At 39.9% G+C, this 19,281-nt stretch overlaps 1 protein-coding gene across 1 annotated transcript in view; it reads right to left on the minus strand.

Annotated features, from left to right (window-relative positions):
* Positions 1 to 19,281, minus strand: part of STAU2 (staufen double-stranded RNA binding protein 2) — a 220,933-nt gene that overhangs the window by 91,950 nt on the left and 109,702 nt on the right. Inside the window, 1 exon segment of the mRNA XM_030553274.1 lies at positions 16,336 to 16,643. Within this exon segment, the coding sequence (XP_030409134.1) occupies positions 16,336 to 16,643 (308 nt within the window).

A 19,281-nucleotide genomic window follows, 5' to 3' on the forward strand; every position in this document is an offset into this window, starting at 1 on the left:
AAGAATTATGAAGGTATGAAATTGGGCTTACAAACATTAACGGAAGTTCTCTAAATATCAGGACTACTGTTATTACAAGAACGTATCAGGAACCTATAACCATAGTATCTAGTTGCAAATCCAAATACTGCTGAATATATGGTGTAGGGAGAGTGGGCCAGGGAAGCCTCGGGATGATTCTGCATCTCCAGCATGCCATAGAGCAGGCACCAGGATTAGGCCCCAAATAAACCAAAACTGATTTTAATCAGTAAGTGCTATTGTAATCACACACACACAGTGGAGCAGATACATATCATACAGTGCACAGGGAGGTCTGGAGCAAGGAATTTTTTTTTAATGAGTGTATATGAACAAATTAATTGATCATAGAAATAACTGCACAAATGTAACTAGCTACTAGAACAAGAAATGTGATAAACTCAGTGTTTTAATTATCTCCCTTTCTGAGCTAAGCACTGCTGAATGAGCTTCGTGATGCACGCTGGTCTAGTCCAATGGGTCGGGCCATTATTTAGAAGTTTCTCAGCCACTTGCAGCCTTCAAAACATCTCTTGCTAACGTAAGATATCCTCATTTTAACCAGATTCAATGTTTTCTTAATCAATCTTCCATTTACCTGAGCTAGGAACTGATGGGTGCTAGGGAGTCGGAAGGAAACAGAACATAGTTCTTCAGCCAGATTTCTCTGGCCTGTCATACAGTCTGCAAAACACAGTATTTGTCATAGAGATCTATGCTGCCATTGGAAAACAATTGTGTTACTGGCTTTATTGTTCTCCTGGGCTGAAGTGGCTCACCTGCATAGCATCTGGGAACACAAGCACTTCATTGACAGAATGCAGATGGAGACATCCAGGATGGAGGAAGGTAGCTGACTATAAATGACTACAGGGGTACCAGGGAAGGAAGGAAGAACTGGCTGCTTTGTGAGGAGAGTGGCTGCTGACCACCCCGGGCAGCAGACACTGCTCCATCCCCACCCAGGCCCATCTGAGCTAAGAACTGATATGCAATACTGGCAGCTGGAAGAGAGGACCAGATCTCTGTGGCTGATGATGGGGAACCACCTGTCTCCAAACTTGGAAAGCTCACATCTACCACCCACAAGAGGGAGAGACAAAGGGTGGTGGTGGTCGGGGACTCCTTTCTGAGGGAGGCAGAGGTGTCCAACTGCCAACCTGATCTAGAATTCCAGGAAGTGTGTTGCCTGCCCAGAGCCCATATGCAAGGCATTATGGAAAGGATGAGGACCATCCATCTGCTAATCCATGTGGACACTAATGATACTGCAAGGTAGGACTCTGGGCAGATCAGCAGTGACTACAAGGCTCTGGGAGTGAGACTAAAGGAGTTTGGGGCACAGGTGATGTTCTTGTTGGTTGAGAGTAAGGGCACAGGCAAGGACACATATATCCTGGAAAGGAATGCATAGCTGCACAGATGGCACTGGCAAGGCGAGTTGGGCTTCCTTGACCATGGGATGCTGTTCTGGGAAGGAAGACTACTGGAGTTCACCTGAGCAACACAGAAGAACATCTTCATGAACCAACTTGCCAACCTAATGACTAGGGCTTTAAACTAGGTTCAAAGGGGACAGGTGACAAAAGCTCATAGGTAAATTTAAAAAAGTGATCTTGAAAGAGGGCTGGAAATTTGAGGGAGTGTGCGGTGGGAAGGAAGGTGAGAATGGAAAATTACAATAGGTTCATAGGAGCAACAAGAGGAAATTCAATGGTATACTCTGCTCAACATCTCAGATGCTTATAAACAAATATAGGATATGAACAGGAAAAACTGGATGTCTTAGTACGCAATCTAAATTATGACTTAATTGGCATCACAGAGACTCTGTGGGATAAATCTCATGACTGGAATATTGGTATAAAGGGGAATAGCTTATTCAGGAAGGATAGGCAGGGGGAAAAGGGAGAAGGTCTTGCATTGTACATCAATATATATAGTTGTTCTACAGTCCAGAAGGAAGTGAGAAGCAGAACAGTTGAAAGTCTGTGGGTGAAGATAAAAGTGGGGAGAAAAAGGGGTAATGTTGTGGTTGGGGTCTGCTATAGGCCACCAAATCTGAAGGATGAGGTGGATGAGGCATTTCTAAAACAAACAGAAACATCCAAACCAAAAGACCTGGTAGTAATGGGGGACACTATCTGAAGGCTGACCAAGTATTCTTAGCAGCAGCCTCAGAATCTGAGATTGGGGAGTGGCAGTTGAGGGCTGGCCAAGTGCTCTGAGTGTTTACATTGTAATTACTAAGATTAATAACTACAATAATACTTTGCATTTGAAGTTCCTAAGTGCCTATAACTCAAGGGCCCCAGAGTGCTTTACTAACGTTTATCTTTACCATACTTGTCAGGCAGGCAAGTACTATTTGTGCAGAGAGGTTAAGTGACCGGCCCATATTCATTCAAGGAGTGAGTGGCAGTGCATGAAATACAATCAGGCTTCAGTTCCCTTTTCTAATCCACTGACCATGTTCATTCTCCTTATATTTAGGAAGTAAAAATAAAAAGATTATGAGCAGCAAATACTGTCCAGGTTCACTGCCTCGTTTTAAGCTTTAGTGTTTGAAATAAGGAGAAGCTCATATATGAACTCTGGCCACTTTTAGGAGTAAGCAGCTACAAAATTCAATTTAGTAAAATTTGAAGTAATTTGTTTAAATTTTTTGTTTCATAAATAACAGCAGCCTCTGTAAGGAGAAGTATCATGAGTCTGGTAAAGGAGTGTCTGTGATACATAATGATGCTAATAGTTGTAAAGTTCTGAGCAAAAATTTCAGAATCCTGAGCAGATTTGGGCTAATGTGTGTATGTTTCTCTGCAAGAAACATGCTACTGAATGCACTAGGAAACATCCCAGACACCAGATTCAAATCATGGGCTATATCCTGGCTGCCTCCTTCTCAGAAGCACACATCAGGATGTAGTCACATATTCATGCTCATATGCTCTTTGTTGTGGCAGTGGCAGCTATGCACCACCCTGCACAGATTATTCCAGTGAGGAGCACAAATCTATACGGTTTGACTGTGTGTGCTGTGTGCAGGGCCATGCTGGCCAGAATATGGATGCGTATTAATATTGCTTTTGTAGCATTTGTGTGTGTCAACTCTGAAGCCAGTTAATAACTGGGCCAAAATTTGGCCTTTGTTTTTACTACTCTGTTACTAGAAAAGAGTTTAATTGTATATTCTACTTTGATGGGATGTTATGTGTTTCAAAATATTTATGTTTACCACGTTACAACCGAATGCAAGATGACATAGCCAAAAATTTTCACTTTGCAGACTAGTTTAATAACGGAAAATCCAAGTGAGGCTGTGTAACAATACATCAGAATTTATAGAGTCGTTACAGGATTACTACTAGTGTAGCACTACAGTAAAAATTTAGCCTTCTGTTACTTTGTATATTGAGTATAAAAACACATGCCTTGATTCTTGAATCTAGTTTTACTGCTATGCCATTCTCCAGTTACACATACAGTAGTGACAGTAATTGTCAAATAATATTACAGGATTTACTTCACACCTTTCAACAACTCAGTTTACAACAAAGGTCCAAAATGCCATTACAGATATATTACACCTATTAACCATGGCTCTGATTCTGCACAAATGTGTGTGTGCTTAACTTCAAGCCCATGAGTAAGTTTCATTGCCTTCATCGGACTACTCATGGGCTTAAAGTTAAGTATGTTTGTTTGCAAGAACAGGGCCTGTGCTGCTGTTAGTCACAATTATTCAGAAGAAGATACCCGTTATACTAGTTGTCAATAGATCAGACTAACTATAATGCACTAAACTGCTGTTTGAAAATAAGGTAGCTTTATGATAACCAGACACTGAATGGGAAAAATAAAAAAATTCGACAAAGAGACTTTCACACACTACAGCTTAGCTGTTCACAGTTTGAAGCACAAATTCTGTCTGGCCAAACACTTTCATTCTTGAACATTTATTAGCGTAAAAAATAATGTGAACTACAAAAAAAAAAAAAAGTCATGTGTGACACTGGAGTTCATGTTTCAAACCAAAAAATACACTGATTCAAAGTACCAGCAGGAGTCTCAGAATGCTAGACAGAAATAAACTGGCTAATAAAATGCCATTATGTTCAGCAATACACAAATCTTTAAGATTGACAGGCCACCAGGGCCATTCTGTTAGAACAAAAGATGGCATTTCTTTAAAATCTGTCCTTAAATTCAGAGTGCCAAATTCTGCCCTCAACTATTCTAAATTTACATCATTGTAACTTCGATGATTTCAGACAGGTTACTCCAGATTTCTGTTGGTGAACAGAGAGAATGGTAAAGAATTTTGATTCATATGACAGTCTTACAACTATTTTCCTTCCATTTAACTTTTTGTTGAATTGTTTATTTTGGCCACATTTCTCCTTACTATTTTATTTATGTTAACTGTATACTCACAGTAATTGGATTTGCTATTTTAAGCAGTAAGAGATAGCTTTAAAAAAACAGTGCTCATACTTTGGTCCTCTTCTGTTCCAATGACAAATAGTGTTGGGAAGCTACACAATAATAAATCTGGTTTACATATATACACTGATGAATTCAAATCATTTGTGACCCAAGCTCTGATGCAGGAGTTTCTACCATGTATTAGTCTAGCAAATAAGGTGTGAATCTTTTAATTCTCCTTAACGCTCCCCCCGCCCATACACACACCCCTTTTGCCCCAATGTTAGAATTGACTACATCTGATAGGGAATGGCACATGAAATATCAAGTTAAAACATTGCTTACTGGTCTTAGTAGCTACCTTACAATTTGACAGAGAGCAGAGTGGAGGGGGCATACAGTGCAAACAAAATGAGGAGGGTAAAAAGACCCAAAACATGAAAAACAATTACAAAATGATGGAGTATAAATGCAAAAAGCAAGACCCAGATGAAAATATTTTTCTCAGTCCCAGATGAAAAAATAAGACATAAAAATAAAAAGGAAAATCACAAAAAAGCATTGAATCAAACTGTTTCCTGCAATGCTGGAGTTCCTTGATGTAGTGGCATTACTAAATATAGTATTTTACTAATCTCAGCAGGGAGCTGGCTAACTGCATGCCTGTCAGATGTTTCTAATGGTCACCCCCTGTGGAAAAAATCTAAGGAGAGCATGAAAAACACCCACATTTAAGAAAGACCCCTTGCTAGATCATTAAGGAAAGATAAAGGCCTGTACATTCATATGTGATATATAACACAATCATTGTGTCAAGAAAACATATGTTTGATTAGTATGCCTCAGGTTCATTAATCGCTGTGTCCACTTCACAGCAGTGGGCAAAGTTTCCATTGTAGCTACTGCATGGAAGAGTAAAGATACTCGGTAGCTAAAAGACTGACAGTTCAGCACTAAATCTTGGGATATTCACAACATGCTCCCTGCTTGTAGAGCCAGCATACCAGCTGTATAACAGGCTTAAATCTTCATTAAAACACACAGTACCAGGTTTTTGACTAAGAAATAAACACTTGCTGCCCCATAGATAGATAGCTTAACAAACAGGTTAAGGTAGGTAGGGTGACCAGATGTCCTGATTTTATAGGAACATTCCTGATATTCAGGGCTTTTTCTTATATAGGTGCCTATTACCCCCACTCCGTGTCCCAATTTTTCACATATGCTATCTGGTCACCCTCATCATAGGTTACCAGAACAGATTTTTATATTGCTGGTTATAGTGGAGTGGACACTTACGTTGCTGTATATAAAAACTTTTGTACACAGTGAACTGCAGTAGGTAAAGATGGAAAAAACTGATTAGATCAGAACATAATTCCCCCTAAGAGAATACATCAGATATTTATTAAACTAATTCTGCACTTGATCGTAGTCAAAAAGGCTTGTGCCTCATTTAGTTATATATCCTCCAAACATAAGTCTCTTGTTCTCAGTGGTGGTGTGCTCAGTCAAGTGAGAAAGGCCTAGCCACTGACCTTCCCTGTCTCATCCTTGTAGTCACTGTGATGCTCAGTTCCATCTGAGAGGAAAGTAGGGCTTCAGCCACTGTAGTTGCATGGATCACAATGCAGCAAGATGTATACAGTAACAATTTATCTTTCCTCTATTACTAGATAATATGTGCTGGGAATTAAGGTGTCAGAATGGCACACCTAAGTTTCACATGTAAAACAAGCAACAATGTTTTCAATTGTTGCCACTCATGACTGCAAGGACAACTCTGTGCCTGAACAAGGGAGCCAGCATTCATTTCCTACAAATCTAGTCATGAAGGGATATATTTATCTGTGAAGAAAATACTTTTATTGTACAAAGTTAAAATTTTTAAATATATCACCTACAAAACACTACAACCAACCAACCTGAAAAAACCAAACACATGAATTACTCAGACATGAAACATTGTAAAACACTATAGAGCAATGTAAGTCATACCTGACACAGCTCTAATACAAATGTCTTAGCCGCCTCTGATTCACTAACACATAATTACTCAGAAAACAACTAATATATTCTTGGAGAGAAGGGCCAAATTCAATTTATATTTCAAACAGTCAAAGTAAATATGAAAATGCTGCCAAATTTGTATTAAAAAAAGCCCTGTGATCTGTTTTCTTCATATGTACTGGGAAAAATGAGGGGTTTGTGTCTTGCTAATGAAGTATGCAGGAAAAGGGTTTGTTTTAGAAAGTTTGTGAAGGAACAAGTGACTGATGTAACTGTTTCTAATAACTGAGGAATTAAGGCAGATTTGGAGAAAGAAACATTCATATTTTAAATAACATTTTGGCTTCAGCATCAACCGAAATACGTATTCACCTGCTCCTAATTCTCTTCTTTGTTATGAAGACTGTTTAAGTGAAGATGGAAACTTATAAGCTGTCTATGTAGCAAGTGAAAGTGTATATTGGAGGTTACTATCTCGATGAGCAAGGGAGTTGATCAGTGTGAAACAGCAAGCAGAAAAACAGCTCCCGGAATTTGCTGAAAATCTGGTGATAAGCTATTATGACGGGGCAAGGCCAGATGGCTATAGTAAAGTAATGGGAGACAGATATATTAGCCACAGGTTAAACAAATCCCTGTTACCAGGATAGGCAGCTGCTCCAGGTCAATTAAGACACCTGGGGCCAATTAAGATCTTTCCAGAAGGCAGGGAAGACAGCTACATTGATTGGGACACCTGAAGCCAATCAGGGGCTGGCTGAAACTAGTTAAAAGCCTCCCAGTTAGACAGGTGGGCATGCATGTCAGGAGCTGTAGGAGGATGCTGTGCTGTTGGAGAGACTGAGCAGTACAAACCATATCAGGCACAAGGAAGGAAGCCCTGAGGTAAGGGTGAAGTGGATCTTGAGGAAGTGGGGGCTGCTGTGGGAAAGTAGCCCAGGGAATTGTATGTGTCTTGTTTCTAAAAAGTCAGCTACTGAAGCTGATAATATTAGGGTCCTGAGACTGAAGCTTGGAGTAGAGGGCAGGCCTGGGCTCCCCCCTTTGCCCTCCCGATTAATCACTGAGATTGGGAGACAACAGAGACTCTGCAAGGAAGGGTAGCTTCTCCTTCCCTTCCTTGCTGGCTTATGATGAAAATGGCTCAGTAAGCTGTGACCCTTGCCTCTAGAAAGAGAGAGGGGCTACGTGGAGGATCACAGTGAGCCTCTGAGGCTAGCGAAATCCACCAGGAAACGGGACCCATGGAGACAAGGACAGAGCTTTATTACACTATCCATTCTATTGTGGAGTAATTTAGGTATGCAACATTGTACATACAAAAAATCCCACCCCATTATTTTCATTCACAGAAGGCACATACATTTCACGTCTAAAAATAATGCTGTTTCTTTGTACTCCCAATTTTTAAAATGACCAGACTTCTAATTGTGAGCTAAAATTTACTGTCTGGAAGTCTAGCCTCCTGCCTGCAATGAGGAACGTGGTTTTTAATGGCAGGTTTTACTCTCATTTCTTCCTCCTCTGCATTTCTTGCTACTTTTCTTGTTAAAGGTTTTGGTTTGAGAGTCTAAGTCATGATATGATGGTTAAAACTAAACCCCACCATAGTAAAGACTCGGCATCACACTGTTTCTATATTTCTGCTAGCTGAGACTTCAAGAATTTCAAAGTTTTGGCTTCACTCCAGTGTAAGGTTTGTATCTAACTTCCCAAGTAACATTAGGATTTACTCTAAAAGAACTTGGCAGTGAACAGAGCCTGGCTTGTTTAGTACTGACTACAATATTTGGAGAGATCATGACAGCTTTACAACTTTTTTTTCCCCCACACAACTTTGTTGGTTATGAAAATATAATTTACATTTCTTTATACACAAAGTTTATATGCAGGCATTTGGAGGAGGATTTCAGTTACCCTTTTCAAGATACCAATGAACGCAAAAATATTTTATTGAATACACCAGTCCTGAATTAATTTGCACAGTTCCCCTCCACCTGTCCTCCCTCCTCACTGAACTGGAAACAAGACTATTCCATTGGGCGTTTTCTGACGACAGAAACACCAAGGCATTAAATACTTTTAAATACTGGGCTTTCTTCCTTCTGAGGGTGAGAGATAGTGGTAGGCAGGGTAACAGAAAGGTACTGCAGACATTTGGATGCGGTGAACATAAAGACTTTGGCTTGGCACCTAATGAAACTGCAGAGTTCATATTAGCAAACCTACACATGGTTAGAAATTAAAGATCAGTGACAAACTATCAGGAAGAGATGAAGGCTGATAGGTGCTAGGAAGCTTGGGATAATGACTGTCAAGTGATTCTATCGGAATCTCTTTCTATCAGAAAAAGAAGAGACAGGACTTTTATGAGATAATGGAAGCATGCGGTTAAGACTTTAGAGGTAGTTTTTGGATTAAGGGCTGTTATTAATATTGTTGTTGTTGTGTTAGCCCTGTGGAGCATGGTGTTTAAACATGCAGGAAGATGCATCCCCCTGCTCCAAACGGCCAGACTCTTAACACCCTTATTCATGATGAGCAATATCTTACTCATTCTATAAATAGTTCCCCTGAAACCAATGGGACTATTAGAGTAATGTGCTAGTAAGTATCACTGTGGCAAGAGTATCACAAGCTGATCCAAAGACCTTAAAATCTAAGGCTCTGATACCACAAGGTGGATATTTGTACCTGCCCACTAACGGTAAGTTCCAGAATCGGGGCCAAATTCAAGACAAGATGTATCAAGAAAATGTAGCACAAAGGAGGGAGGCATGGACGGAGTATATGTGGCGGGGAAACCATAATAAGAATACAAGTCTCTAACGACCTCTTCCAAGCCAAAGCTCAGGACCAGTACTCCAGCCTCATCCTCCTTGACATGTCAGCTGCCTTAGTCAGTCAACCACGCTCTTCTTGAAATCGTGCGCTCTCCTAGTTCTCTTCCTCATTGCTCCTTCAACATGTCCTTCAGAGGATCATCCTCATCCAATTTTCTGTGGGGGCTCCACTACTCTATCCTCTCCTGCTACAACTTATCTCTGAGCAATCTCATCCAAACACACATTCAATTACCCTCGCACAGATTTACTTCTTTACTCTAGTCCTGTCTCCTTCTGTTCAAAATAAAATCTCTCTCCCTCACATATCCTAGTGGATGCTTAGCCATCAGCTCAAGCTTAACCAGCTAAAAGAGAGCTCCTAATCTTCCTCCCCACGCTCTTCCCACTGCTTTAACCATATTACCCCTCCTGAATCTCTCCCTTTGAGACCACCTTCTCTACTGCATCCAACATAAGCTGCTTCTCTTCACTTTCAAGACCCTTCACAGCCTATCCCCAATCTAACGATCATGTCTCATTCACTATCAAGACATTGACTCTCATCTCTGTCCAGCCTATAACGCCAGCCTTTATCACCCACTTGTTAAACAAGCTCCCTCATTAGCCACCTTCTAAGCCCTCCTCAAACACTCTTTTGCTGTAATGCCTACAAAACACTTGACAACGACCACGTGTCCGGTGTGTTGAGACCACAGTCTACCATGCTGACCAATACTGTCTTATTGTTTCCTTGTACTCCCTGGTCAGTCTGTCTGCATCCATCTGTTGTCTCTTGTCTTATACTTAGATTGTAAGCTCTTTGTGGTTCCTGATCCTTGACTGGAGCTCATAGGCACTATGGTAATACAAAAAATAAAAATCACAACATATGGTTACAATAGACTTACTATGGGCATACCTCACTGGTATCAAAGAAGTTTCTTATATATATGCAAATAAAAACATCAGCAACCTCCATTGGTCCTCTGCCACTGTTCATCATTAATATTAATGTCTGACATGTTTGAGGAACACTTAGTATGAATTTGAATCAGTGGCTCACAGCATCCCACAACTGATAGCAGTCAGGTGGACTGCTGTGTTTGTACAGGTCTCCACAGATTTCAGTGTGGCTCCTTGCAGGCACAGCAGTCTACCTACATGATGATGTAGGATTGGAGCCTTAAATATTTTGCCTCTGGTATGGATGAAATACAATGTGCTTTAACGGCCTTCTTTCAAACCTTATCTTGATTGGGTCACTTTAGATAGCCTTGAAAAGGTTTTTAAAAAATAATTTTATCCTAATTATGGCTTGACCGCTCTGGAAGCAAGACCTTTTTCAAAATAGATTTTGAAAGCTGTTTGCTAACAGTCTTCCAATGCATTTTACATTAATGATGCTAGGAAGCCTGGGTTTTATGATTCCCACAACGTCCTTTCGTTTATGTATTGTTTTTTCCACTCAAACTGGCTAAGACACTTTTGCATTGTTCCAGTACTGGAACATTTCCTAGGGGTCTAAGTTTACAGGCCAATAATAGCTACAAATGTTTCTGCAGTTGAAGGACTGGAGTCTAGAACTGTATCATTTCGTTTTATGTTCTAGATTTGGTTCCCTTCCCCATGATCAGCATCAGCCAGACTTTCCTCAAGAAATAATTCTTTAGGACTTCTCCCCTTTCCATGGAAACTTTGAATATATGTGCTATTATAATAATTAACTAAAGCTACAATGAAAGTTACATCCAGGTTTCTGTTATAACCTCCCATTTTCATATGTTCTCAACTTTTCCCAACCACTTTTTTCAGGCTGAAACTTTGCAAGTTTGTCTCAGCTGAAAGGGTAGGTTTTTTGTTTATTTTTCAAAAGGAAACTCTGAGGAAAATCTACCAATCATTTTTGATCATTCTCTGAGAAGGGAAACATTTTTTTCAGTTTACTACCCTCCCCAACCAAATGACCATTGGATCACAACTACTAAAAAATGGCTAAAATTCAAATTTCTTCAAACTTGGTGTTTGGTTAGACCTCCTTGAAGAAATGTCTCTTACCCATCACTTCATTCTGCTTCTTGAGTGCTTTGGACAGGCTGCTGGAGGAAGCAGTAAGCAGCATTGGAGAAGCATGTTATGGTGGGGTAAGGAGGACAGAAAACAGCTGTGGCAAGAGTGGTAAGTGTCCTCCTTCCTTCCGGCATGTTGGAGGAAGAATGAGATGTCTCCTTTTACACAGCAGCAAGAAAGGCTTTTCCCAACAGATGGGTGCAAGTAAGAAAGTAAAGCCTTCCTGCTCCCAGCAGCTAGGAAAGAGGAATGGAAATGTAGACACGAGAGTGATGAAGCTCCCATGCCCTCTCCTCCAGAAGCTGCAGATGGAAGCGATGGGAACTCTCTATTTGTAAGCCAAGGTGATATGCAGAGGTGCGGCATGCATTCTGTAAGCTACCTGGAATAAACACTAACAGGAAATGCCCTATGATCTCCTGCCTAGAAGCCAGGCAGCCTTCTTCTGAATGTGCTGCCCCTGAGCCCTGTTTGATGGGCTCCCTCATCGTCTAACCCAGTTGACATTACTGCTCTGTCCACTCTTCCTATGCAGCAAGAACATCCTGTTCGGAATGAGAACACACTGAATTTCTTCAGCATGCTACCATACTTCAATTCAGCAGCATAAGAACCATTCTGTTCATTTTTGCTCTTACAGCTGTTTGAATTTGGGTAACTGGAGGATGCTCAGTAATTTTTTTGGTTGTTTCTATCCCTAATCTAACGAGCACACACAGTATGCAACTGCATGTCTGAAAGCTAACCCAGAGAACTTTGTTCTTCAGTGTTCAAATGTCTGGTAAATATCTCACTGGAGCCTACTTCCTATTTACCACTGCTACATTTTTATGATATTATGAGTTTAAGGATAACTTCAAAATGTAGTAGTAGTGGCTAAATCCTTCCCCCGTTGACTCCACCTGCGCACCTCGTGGCGCTGGAGTACAGGAGTTGACTGGAGAGTGCTAGGGGATTATCACGTCTAGACTAGACTCAATAAATCGACCCCTGCTGGATTGATTGCTGCCTGCCAATCGGCAGGTAGTGTAGATATACCCTTAGGTGCTTTTGAAGATTTTATCCATGGTCCCCATTCCAAGGATCTTACAATCAGAGACCAATCTGAATTTCTAATCCAAACCATACATTTCAATCAGATCCAATTTCTAGGTCCAGACAAGACTGGATTGATAGCCATATCCAAATCGCCACACAGTTTGGACTATTAGGATATACTTCTTGATTTCAGTCAGTTCTGGTTGGGCCTATCTCTGCTTACACCTCAAGGCCATGATCCTTACACTAGTGCTGAACTTTGTGCACCAGGAGAGTACTTTTGACTTCAGAGAGTCCAATGGGACTTCTCATGGGCACAAAGTTAGTCATAAGTGTAAGCCTTTGCAGGACTTGCACCTAAATCAGACACAGACAAATACTTGATAAGCAAAATGCTACATTTTAGTGAGTTGAGGATCACTTGAAAAATGCCCAGCAATGCAATTTTAAAGTAAATAGTGTATAAAATGGAATAGTTAATAAAAAAACAGAAGTGGGAAAATAGTTATACTGTGCAAGCACTGCAATCAGTGACAAATTCAAACAGAAGCTCCTATTAGAGAGCCCTGATAGTGAAAAGATGAATGTATCTAAGGCCCTGATCCTGAGATCACTGCATGCAGGTGCACTACTGAAGCGAATGGGGCCCCACACAGTTGCATCATTGTGTCCACACTCAGCGATTGCAGGATGGCACCAAAAATTATGGTACCTTGAGGAAACCTCCCATGGGATTAACTGATGGACTCCAACTAACTCCAATGAGTGTTTTGCATTAGTAAGAACTACAGAGTTAGACCATTAATGTGTAAACTGTTTCTGCAGAGACTTCAATTTCAACAAACTCTTTGAAATAATTTACTACACTTAAACTGTCAGCAAATGTTTTAACTTCTCTATTCCAGTTACAAAGCAGTAAATAAAAAGTTATTTTAAAATAACTTTTAACCAAAGCTTAATTTTCCTTTAAGTAATCACTCAGCAATCGTCTGCAAAATAATTAACTTGTAGATCATTTGCTTACATATTGTATAAAATAAGTATTAAGAATGCTTTATTCAGACTTTGTAAAGGCTTATTTGTGAAGTATTTGGCTTAACTAAGAATAGTAATTTGAACTCTGCCATTCTTGGAAAGTATCCATGGATAGCATCTGTATTATGGTGAGAGAGCTGCTATCTACCACTTACAAATTTCTTTGGAATAAGATGTCAAGAATATTTAATACACTTTTAAAAACGCTTTTCCATGTATTGGTCCCAATAGCTTTTAACTATTAATAGTTTGTAACACACCATGACTGATGTCATATACAATTGGTTCAGAAGAATTTAAATTAAATAAACCACATAACAAAAGGTTTCCTCTTCAGCTAAAGAAGTTGAAAGAAATATAAAAAATTCAATAAGCAAATATTTGTTTACTTTTACAATAATAAAACTTCAGACATGTATTTATTTTTTTTAAAAAAATACATTATAACAAAACAAAATGTATTTGTTGATTATGAAAGATAAAACTACTGTTACTATGTGGACCAGAACACACACACATGTTAACAGTTCAAAAATCATTTCAGGGCATTCAGGAAACATGAAACAAGCTACCTGTTTGTGAATGTACTATTTTTCTACTTGGTAAACATGCCTGAGAAAGCTAACCTGTAAAGAAATAGTCTTTTAAACTCTTAACACAAAGAGCTTTCTGCAGTGAAATGGTGAAGAGACCTGTGACATGCACCTGACAGGCCACTAAGCCATTTCCCACAGAGATTCTGTTCACTGCTCCACCTCAGTTCAGTGATCCAGCAGTGGCACAGAGTTTCACATCAATACCAAATTCATTCAACCAAGGCATTAAAAAAGCCTGGTGATATGATGTAAAATCACCAGTTTATATACAGAGGGTATGTGGAAATCAAACAGATTCTCTACCAAAGTTAGTGTATTGTTGTGCAGTATTATGGATAAGTAAAAAGTAAGGATAAAGCAGGGATTATATGTCTGGCTCAAGTTAAGACCCTTTCAAAAACTACAATTTCAACACAATCATCTAGAATCAAAGAATGAAAAATCAGGACAAACACAAATAATTATTTTACAGTAGCCACATATTACAGTTAAGTAGGAATCAATATGTAGCTTGGGAAAATTGTACCATAAATTGTGCTTTGGGTATATGAAAATAAAATACAACTAGCAGACACAAGCAGTCTGACATGTGAAAGGAAGCAGTGAAAACATCAGGGATTGAATTTCCTTTCATCAGGATTTGTCTGCTCCTACTGTATGCAGATGACAAATGGAACTCAGAGAAATACAAGATATTTAACTCTTATTAGTAATTTAACTCTACTGTAATGGGGTTTAGATTTTTGCCTGTTCTTGTACTAAAAAATAAACTAATCTAAAGCTATATACTGAGGATTGTTCAGAATCGGAGTGCATGTTTTCTTCATTAAGAACAATGGGCCCATTCCAGTTGGTGCAAATCAATGTAGCTCTGTTGAAGTCAATGGATCTATGCCAATTTATGGAACACAGTGCCTGACACTATGCCTCCAATTTTAGCGGCCCTGTTGAAATCACTGCGAGCAACTGCATACTTTGTAAATTACATGGGCGTGAATAAAACCAATCATGGGCATACAAAAATTCTAATAGAAACCTTTAATTTTCATAATTTAGTTAAGCAGATAATACATGATCATACTACATGAGCTAAATCATATGAAACAAAGTTATCAAACAAAACAAATTTGTAAGTCTGAGGAGAAAAAAACCACGACAGTAAAACGATGGAATTTTAGCAGACAGCCAGTCCTACCCTCCAATGTTGAAACACAATAAAATATACTATTGCACATATGTATGTATTTTTCTGAGTGTGATCACGAGGCAGCTTCCTTCCCCCTCGTTGTAGCACTGCATAAATGGCTAGGTGCATTATGGAGGTTTTTTACTGGCCTATGAAGTATAAGGTATTGCCCACTGCTGGAGACAGGTTACAAGACCTGATGGACTAGTTACCTGATCCAGTATGGTAAATCCTATGTTATTCTTTCACTAGTACTGGCCATGGCATCAAGAGCACTCTATGCTGCTCTGACACCAGACACGCTGTTAAGTTACACCTTCCGATCAGTACTTCATTCTTCAGTTTACTTGTAGCATGTGCAGAGAGGAAAGCAAAACACCAATTATAAGGAGTACCATAAGGGCCCCGATCCAGCAATGCCTTTAAACAAGTGCTTAACTTTATGTATGTGAGTAGTCTCACTGATATCAATGGCATTATTCACATGCTTAACACTAAGCACAAGCTTAAGTGCTTTGCTGGACCAGCTCCTAAGAGAAGAGCCAGTATCAGAACAGAAGGAGTGCACTGAGAGGAGGAGACGCACAAAGCAGTGCGAGGGAAGTGGAAAGCATCTTTTAAGTTTATAATTGTTTAAGGAGGACAAATGGGGAGAAAGATGGGCTAAGATTATATCTACACTGCAATCACGGGTTGTGACTGCAGCTCAAGCAGACATTCCTTAGCTAGCTAGCTTGGGTCCTGGAAAAGTGAAACCCTAGCAGCGCACACTTTGGTGCAGGCCCACCTGGAACCCTGGGTAATTACTCACATGGCTGCCCTGCACTTAAACACATGCTGCCACAGTTTCACTTTTCCAGTATGTGAGCTAGCTAGGTTAAAGCTGGCTTGGGTAGATCTCCTTGAGTTGTAATCATAGCTGCAACCCCATACTTGTACTACAGACATACACAGAGGAGGAGAATGTATATTGTGTAAGGGGGAATCTCCTGGATCTGGAAACTTTCTTAGAGCCCCTGTTAATTTTACAAGATAAATGACATGCGTGGTCATACTCTAGAGGGCAAGAGGGAAATCCTAGATGGCAATGCTATGATTCTGGCTGAAGAGCTTCATTTTCCTCCTCCCATACCTGAAAGCCTTGAATCCTTGCCAAATACTCCAGCTGTTTTGAAGGCTGCACTGCAGAACAGGGGGAAGCAGGAGATATTCCTTTTAGACCTATGGCTTCTGCAGTCGGGGATGTTCCATTCATAAGGAGTTCCCTGGCAATTGTAGCTGTACTATTAGTAGTAGCAGATATGCTGAAGAAAGAGCTAGAAGTCTGGCTCATTTCTTTGGATGACAAATAGCTTCCAGTAGTGCCAGGGGCTGCTTTGTTGCGGCTTGCTTCCATCTCTTGATAAACATCAGGTGAGAGATGGAGAATTCCCTTTGGTGCTGAAAATGAAAGCAAAGACCATTCTCATTACACTTGCAGTGAGTTAAAGATGGACAACTATACCATTGTCAGTTTAGATGCTTCCTACCTGAAAACAAACTGTATACTTATAAGCAATGGGTCTTTTGCAGTAGTAACTGCAAGTCAGAATGCATAATCTATATTATGCATTATAACCAAAACTGGTTTTAAATGGACATTAAAAAAAAAAAAGTATCCTTCCCTTTAAAGTCCTAAATGTGGCCTGTAAAACTGTGCTTGAAATTCAGCATTAGCAGACCATCTGGCATGCACAAATGAGGTATTTAGATGTCAGAACTAACAAGACATAGCCACACCTCAGAAAACAGTAACACAATCTTTATTTTGTTGTAATCCTCTTCCTTCCTACATCGTCTGTTGTCATCATTTTCTGTGCTAACATGCCTTATTTAGGCCACATACCCTTCAGTGAAGGAAACTGTCTTTTTTTTTTTTAAGCATTATGGACACCTGTGACACAGTATATATTGTAAATAATATCTTTGACTTGCACTTGAGAAGATGTATTCTTTGCTCAGTGTGAACGTATATCACCCACTTACACCATAGGAATTATGCTATGTATTAGAGGCCCAAAGAATTTATTCACGTGCAATTATGGAAAATCCTTCAATATCGCTAATGACGTAGTTAAGGACAATTGTTCTTGATAACTACATTTCAGAATTTTAAATAATCTTTTTAGACAATGAAGTCCCAATACTGCATACACATGTGCACCTGAATAACTTGACACACTTGAGGAAATCAGCTGAGATTCTCATGTGTGCAAGACTGTTCAGGATCAGGGCTTACGTGAGGCAGTCTCAGGGTACAGTCAAGCTATGTTTTGAAAAATAAATGATATCTATTTTGCAGATAGTTTAAAAGGTAATGATGAACCTGAAAATGTTTTATAAAATTACAACAAGCATATTGGAGCCTTTTGTTGGTAGCAGTCAGACTGCCTAAAATATGACATTTGTGACACCTGGCAGCAGGGAGTCCATTTTTCAGTGGTAAACCAGTTTGGCAACTAGTTTAGCAATGAGAAGAAAAATGCTATGGTTCAATGTTTATAGATTATTTTTTATTTGCAATGCATCTGAATGTCATTTTAAGATTGCAGGACAGTCTTAAAGAAGAATTGAAACTGTGGGTTTCCCTAATCTCAGTGGCACAAATGCTACTTTTTAAATAAGATGTCTGCTCCCAGAGCAGATTCGAAATACACCTCTACCCTGATAGAACGCTGTCCTTTGGAGCCAAAAAAACCTTACTGTGTTATAGGTGAAACCGCATTATATCAAACTTGCTTTGATCCGCCGGAGTGCACAGCCCTGCCCCCCAGGAGCACTGCTTTACCGCGTTATATCCGAATTCGTGTTATTGGGTTGCGTTATATTGGAGTAGAGGTGTACGAGCTATAATTAAAATCCTTACATTCAAACAAATGGTGAATATGCTTCCTTGCTGAAGTTACAGACTGCTATCTGAGCAAACTGGTTATAGGTATGTCTTGTAATTGCTTTACTCAGTTTGACTTTTAACTCATTATAAACCTCATATGGTTAGACCACAATTTAATATCGCTGATTAAAGGCATGAAAAGGTTTCATGAAGTATTCGGTTATATTGTTAAAATGCAAAGAGTTTAGTGACTGCAGTGATTAATTTCACAACAGGAGATGTAATGTGTGGTTCAACTGTCTGACCTTGCAAACCATATTCACATAAGTATACAGACTCACACAAGCGCCACTATCAGAACTACTTGCATGAGTAAAATTAGGACTGGACCCCAAATTCTGGCTTCCCCCTCACTAAACCACTACAAGAGCAAGTGCGGAGCCACAGCAACCAAGCTACAATTCCTCAAACCCGACTGCCTGTGCAGGGCAAACACAGACAAGAAAGTTCACGTGACCTGCTGACAGGGAACCCTACAGTGCTCCATAATGGTGCTTCAGATCAGAGCAATTCAGGCTCTAACAGGTGCACAGTGGGAGTGGGTACGTGAATGGAAAGAGCAAGACACATTCCTTATCCAGCTGATTACTACATCCTGTCTCCTTGCCTAAAGCTTAGAGAGCCTTATGGCTCCAGTCCTCCAACTGACTTTGCATGGACAGATCTCCAGGGAAGTCAGTGGAGCTCTGCACAGGCACAAGAGTGTGCACCTGTGTCAACCTCTTGCAGGACTAGAGGCCTAGATCAATATATTGCATGACTTCTGAATGGCTATACTATGGAAGTGTTGGAGAGGGGCAGGAAGAGGTTCCATGCACCATCTTCCTCCCTGGACAGATCCATGCAGGACAATCCAGAATACAAGCCTATAAGTATAAAATACCATATGCATACGTATAAAGCAGTGTTACGTACAGTATTTTAATAATACACCCTTTATCTGAGACTCCACCACCTTCAGATAAATCTCATCTCACCTCACATTGTTTAAATTGCTTTGTAAAATGGATACTGGGTTTAAATGGTTTAAACAGACATAGCGCATCTCCCAGTTTACTGTCAGATAAAACTGGGCTACATAAACCAAGAAACAATCATCACAAAATAGAGTGGCAAGTACTCAGCACCTCCTAAATCTGACCCACT

This window comes from Gopherus evgoodei, chromosome 2, assembly GCF_007399415.2.
Source record: "Gopherus evgoodei ecotype Sinaloan lineage chromosome 2, rGopEvg1_v1.p, whole genome shotgun sequence".
In the NCBI taxonomy this organism is placed as follows: Eukaryota; Metazoa; Chordata; order Testudines; family Testudinidae; genus Gopherus; species Gopherus evgoodei.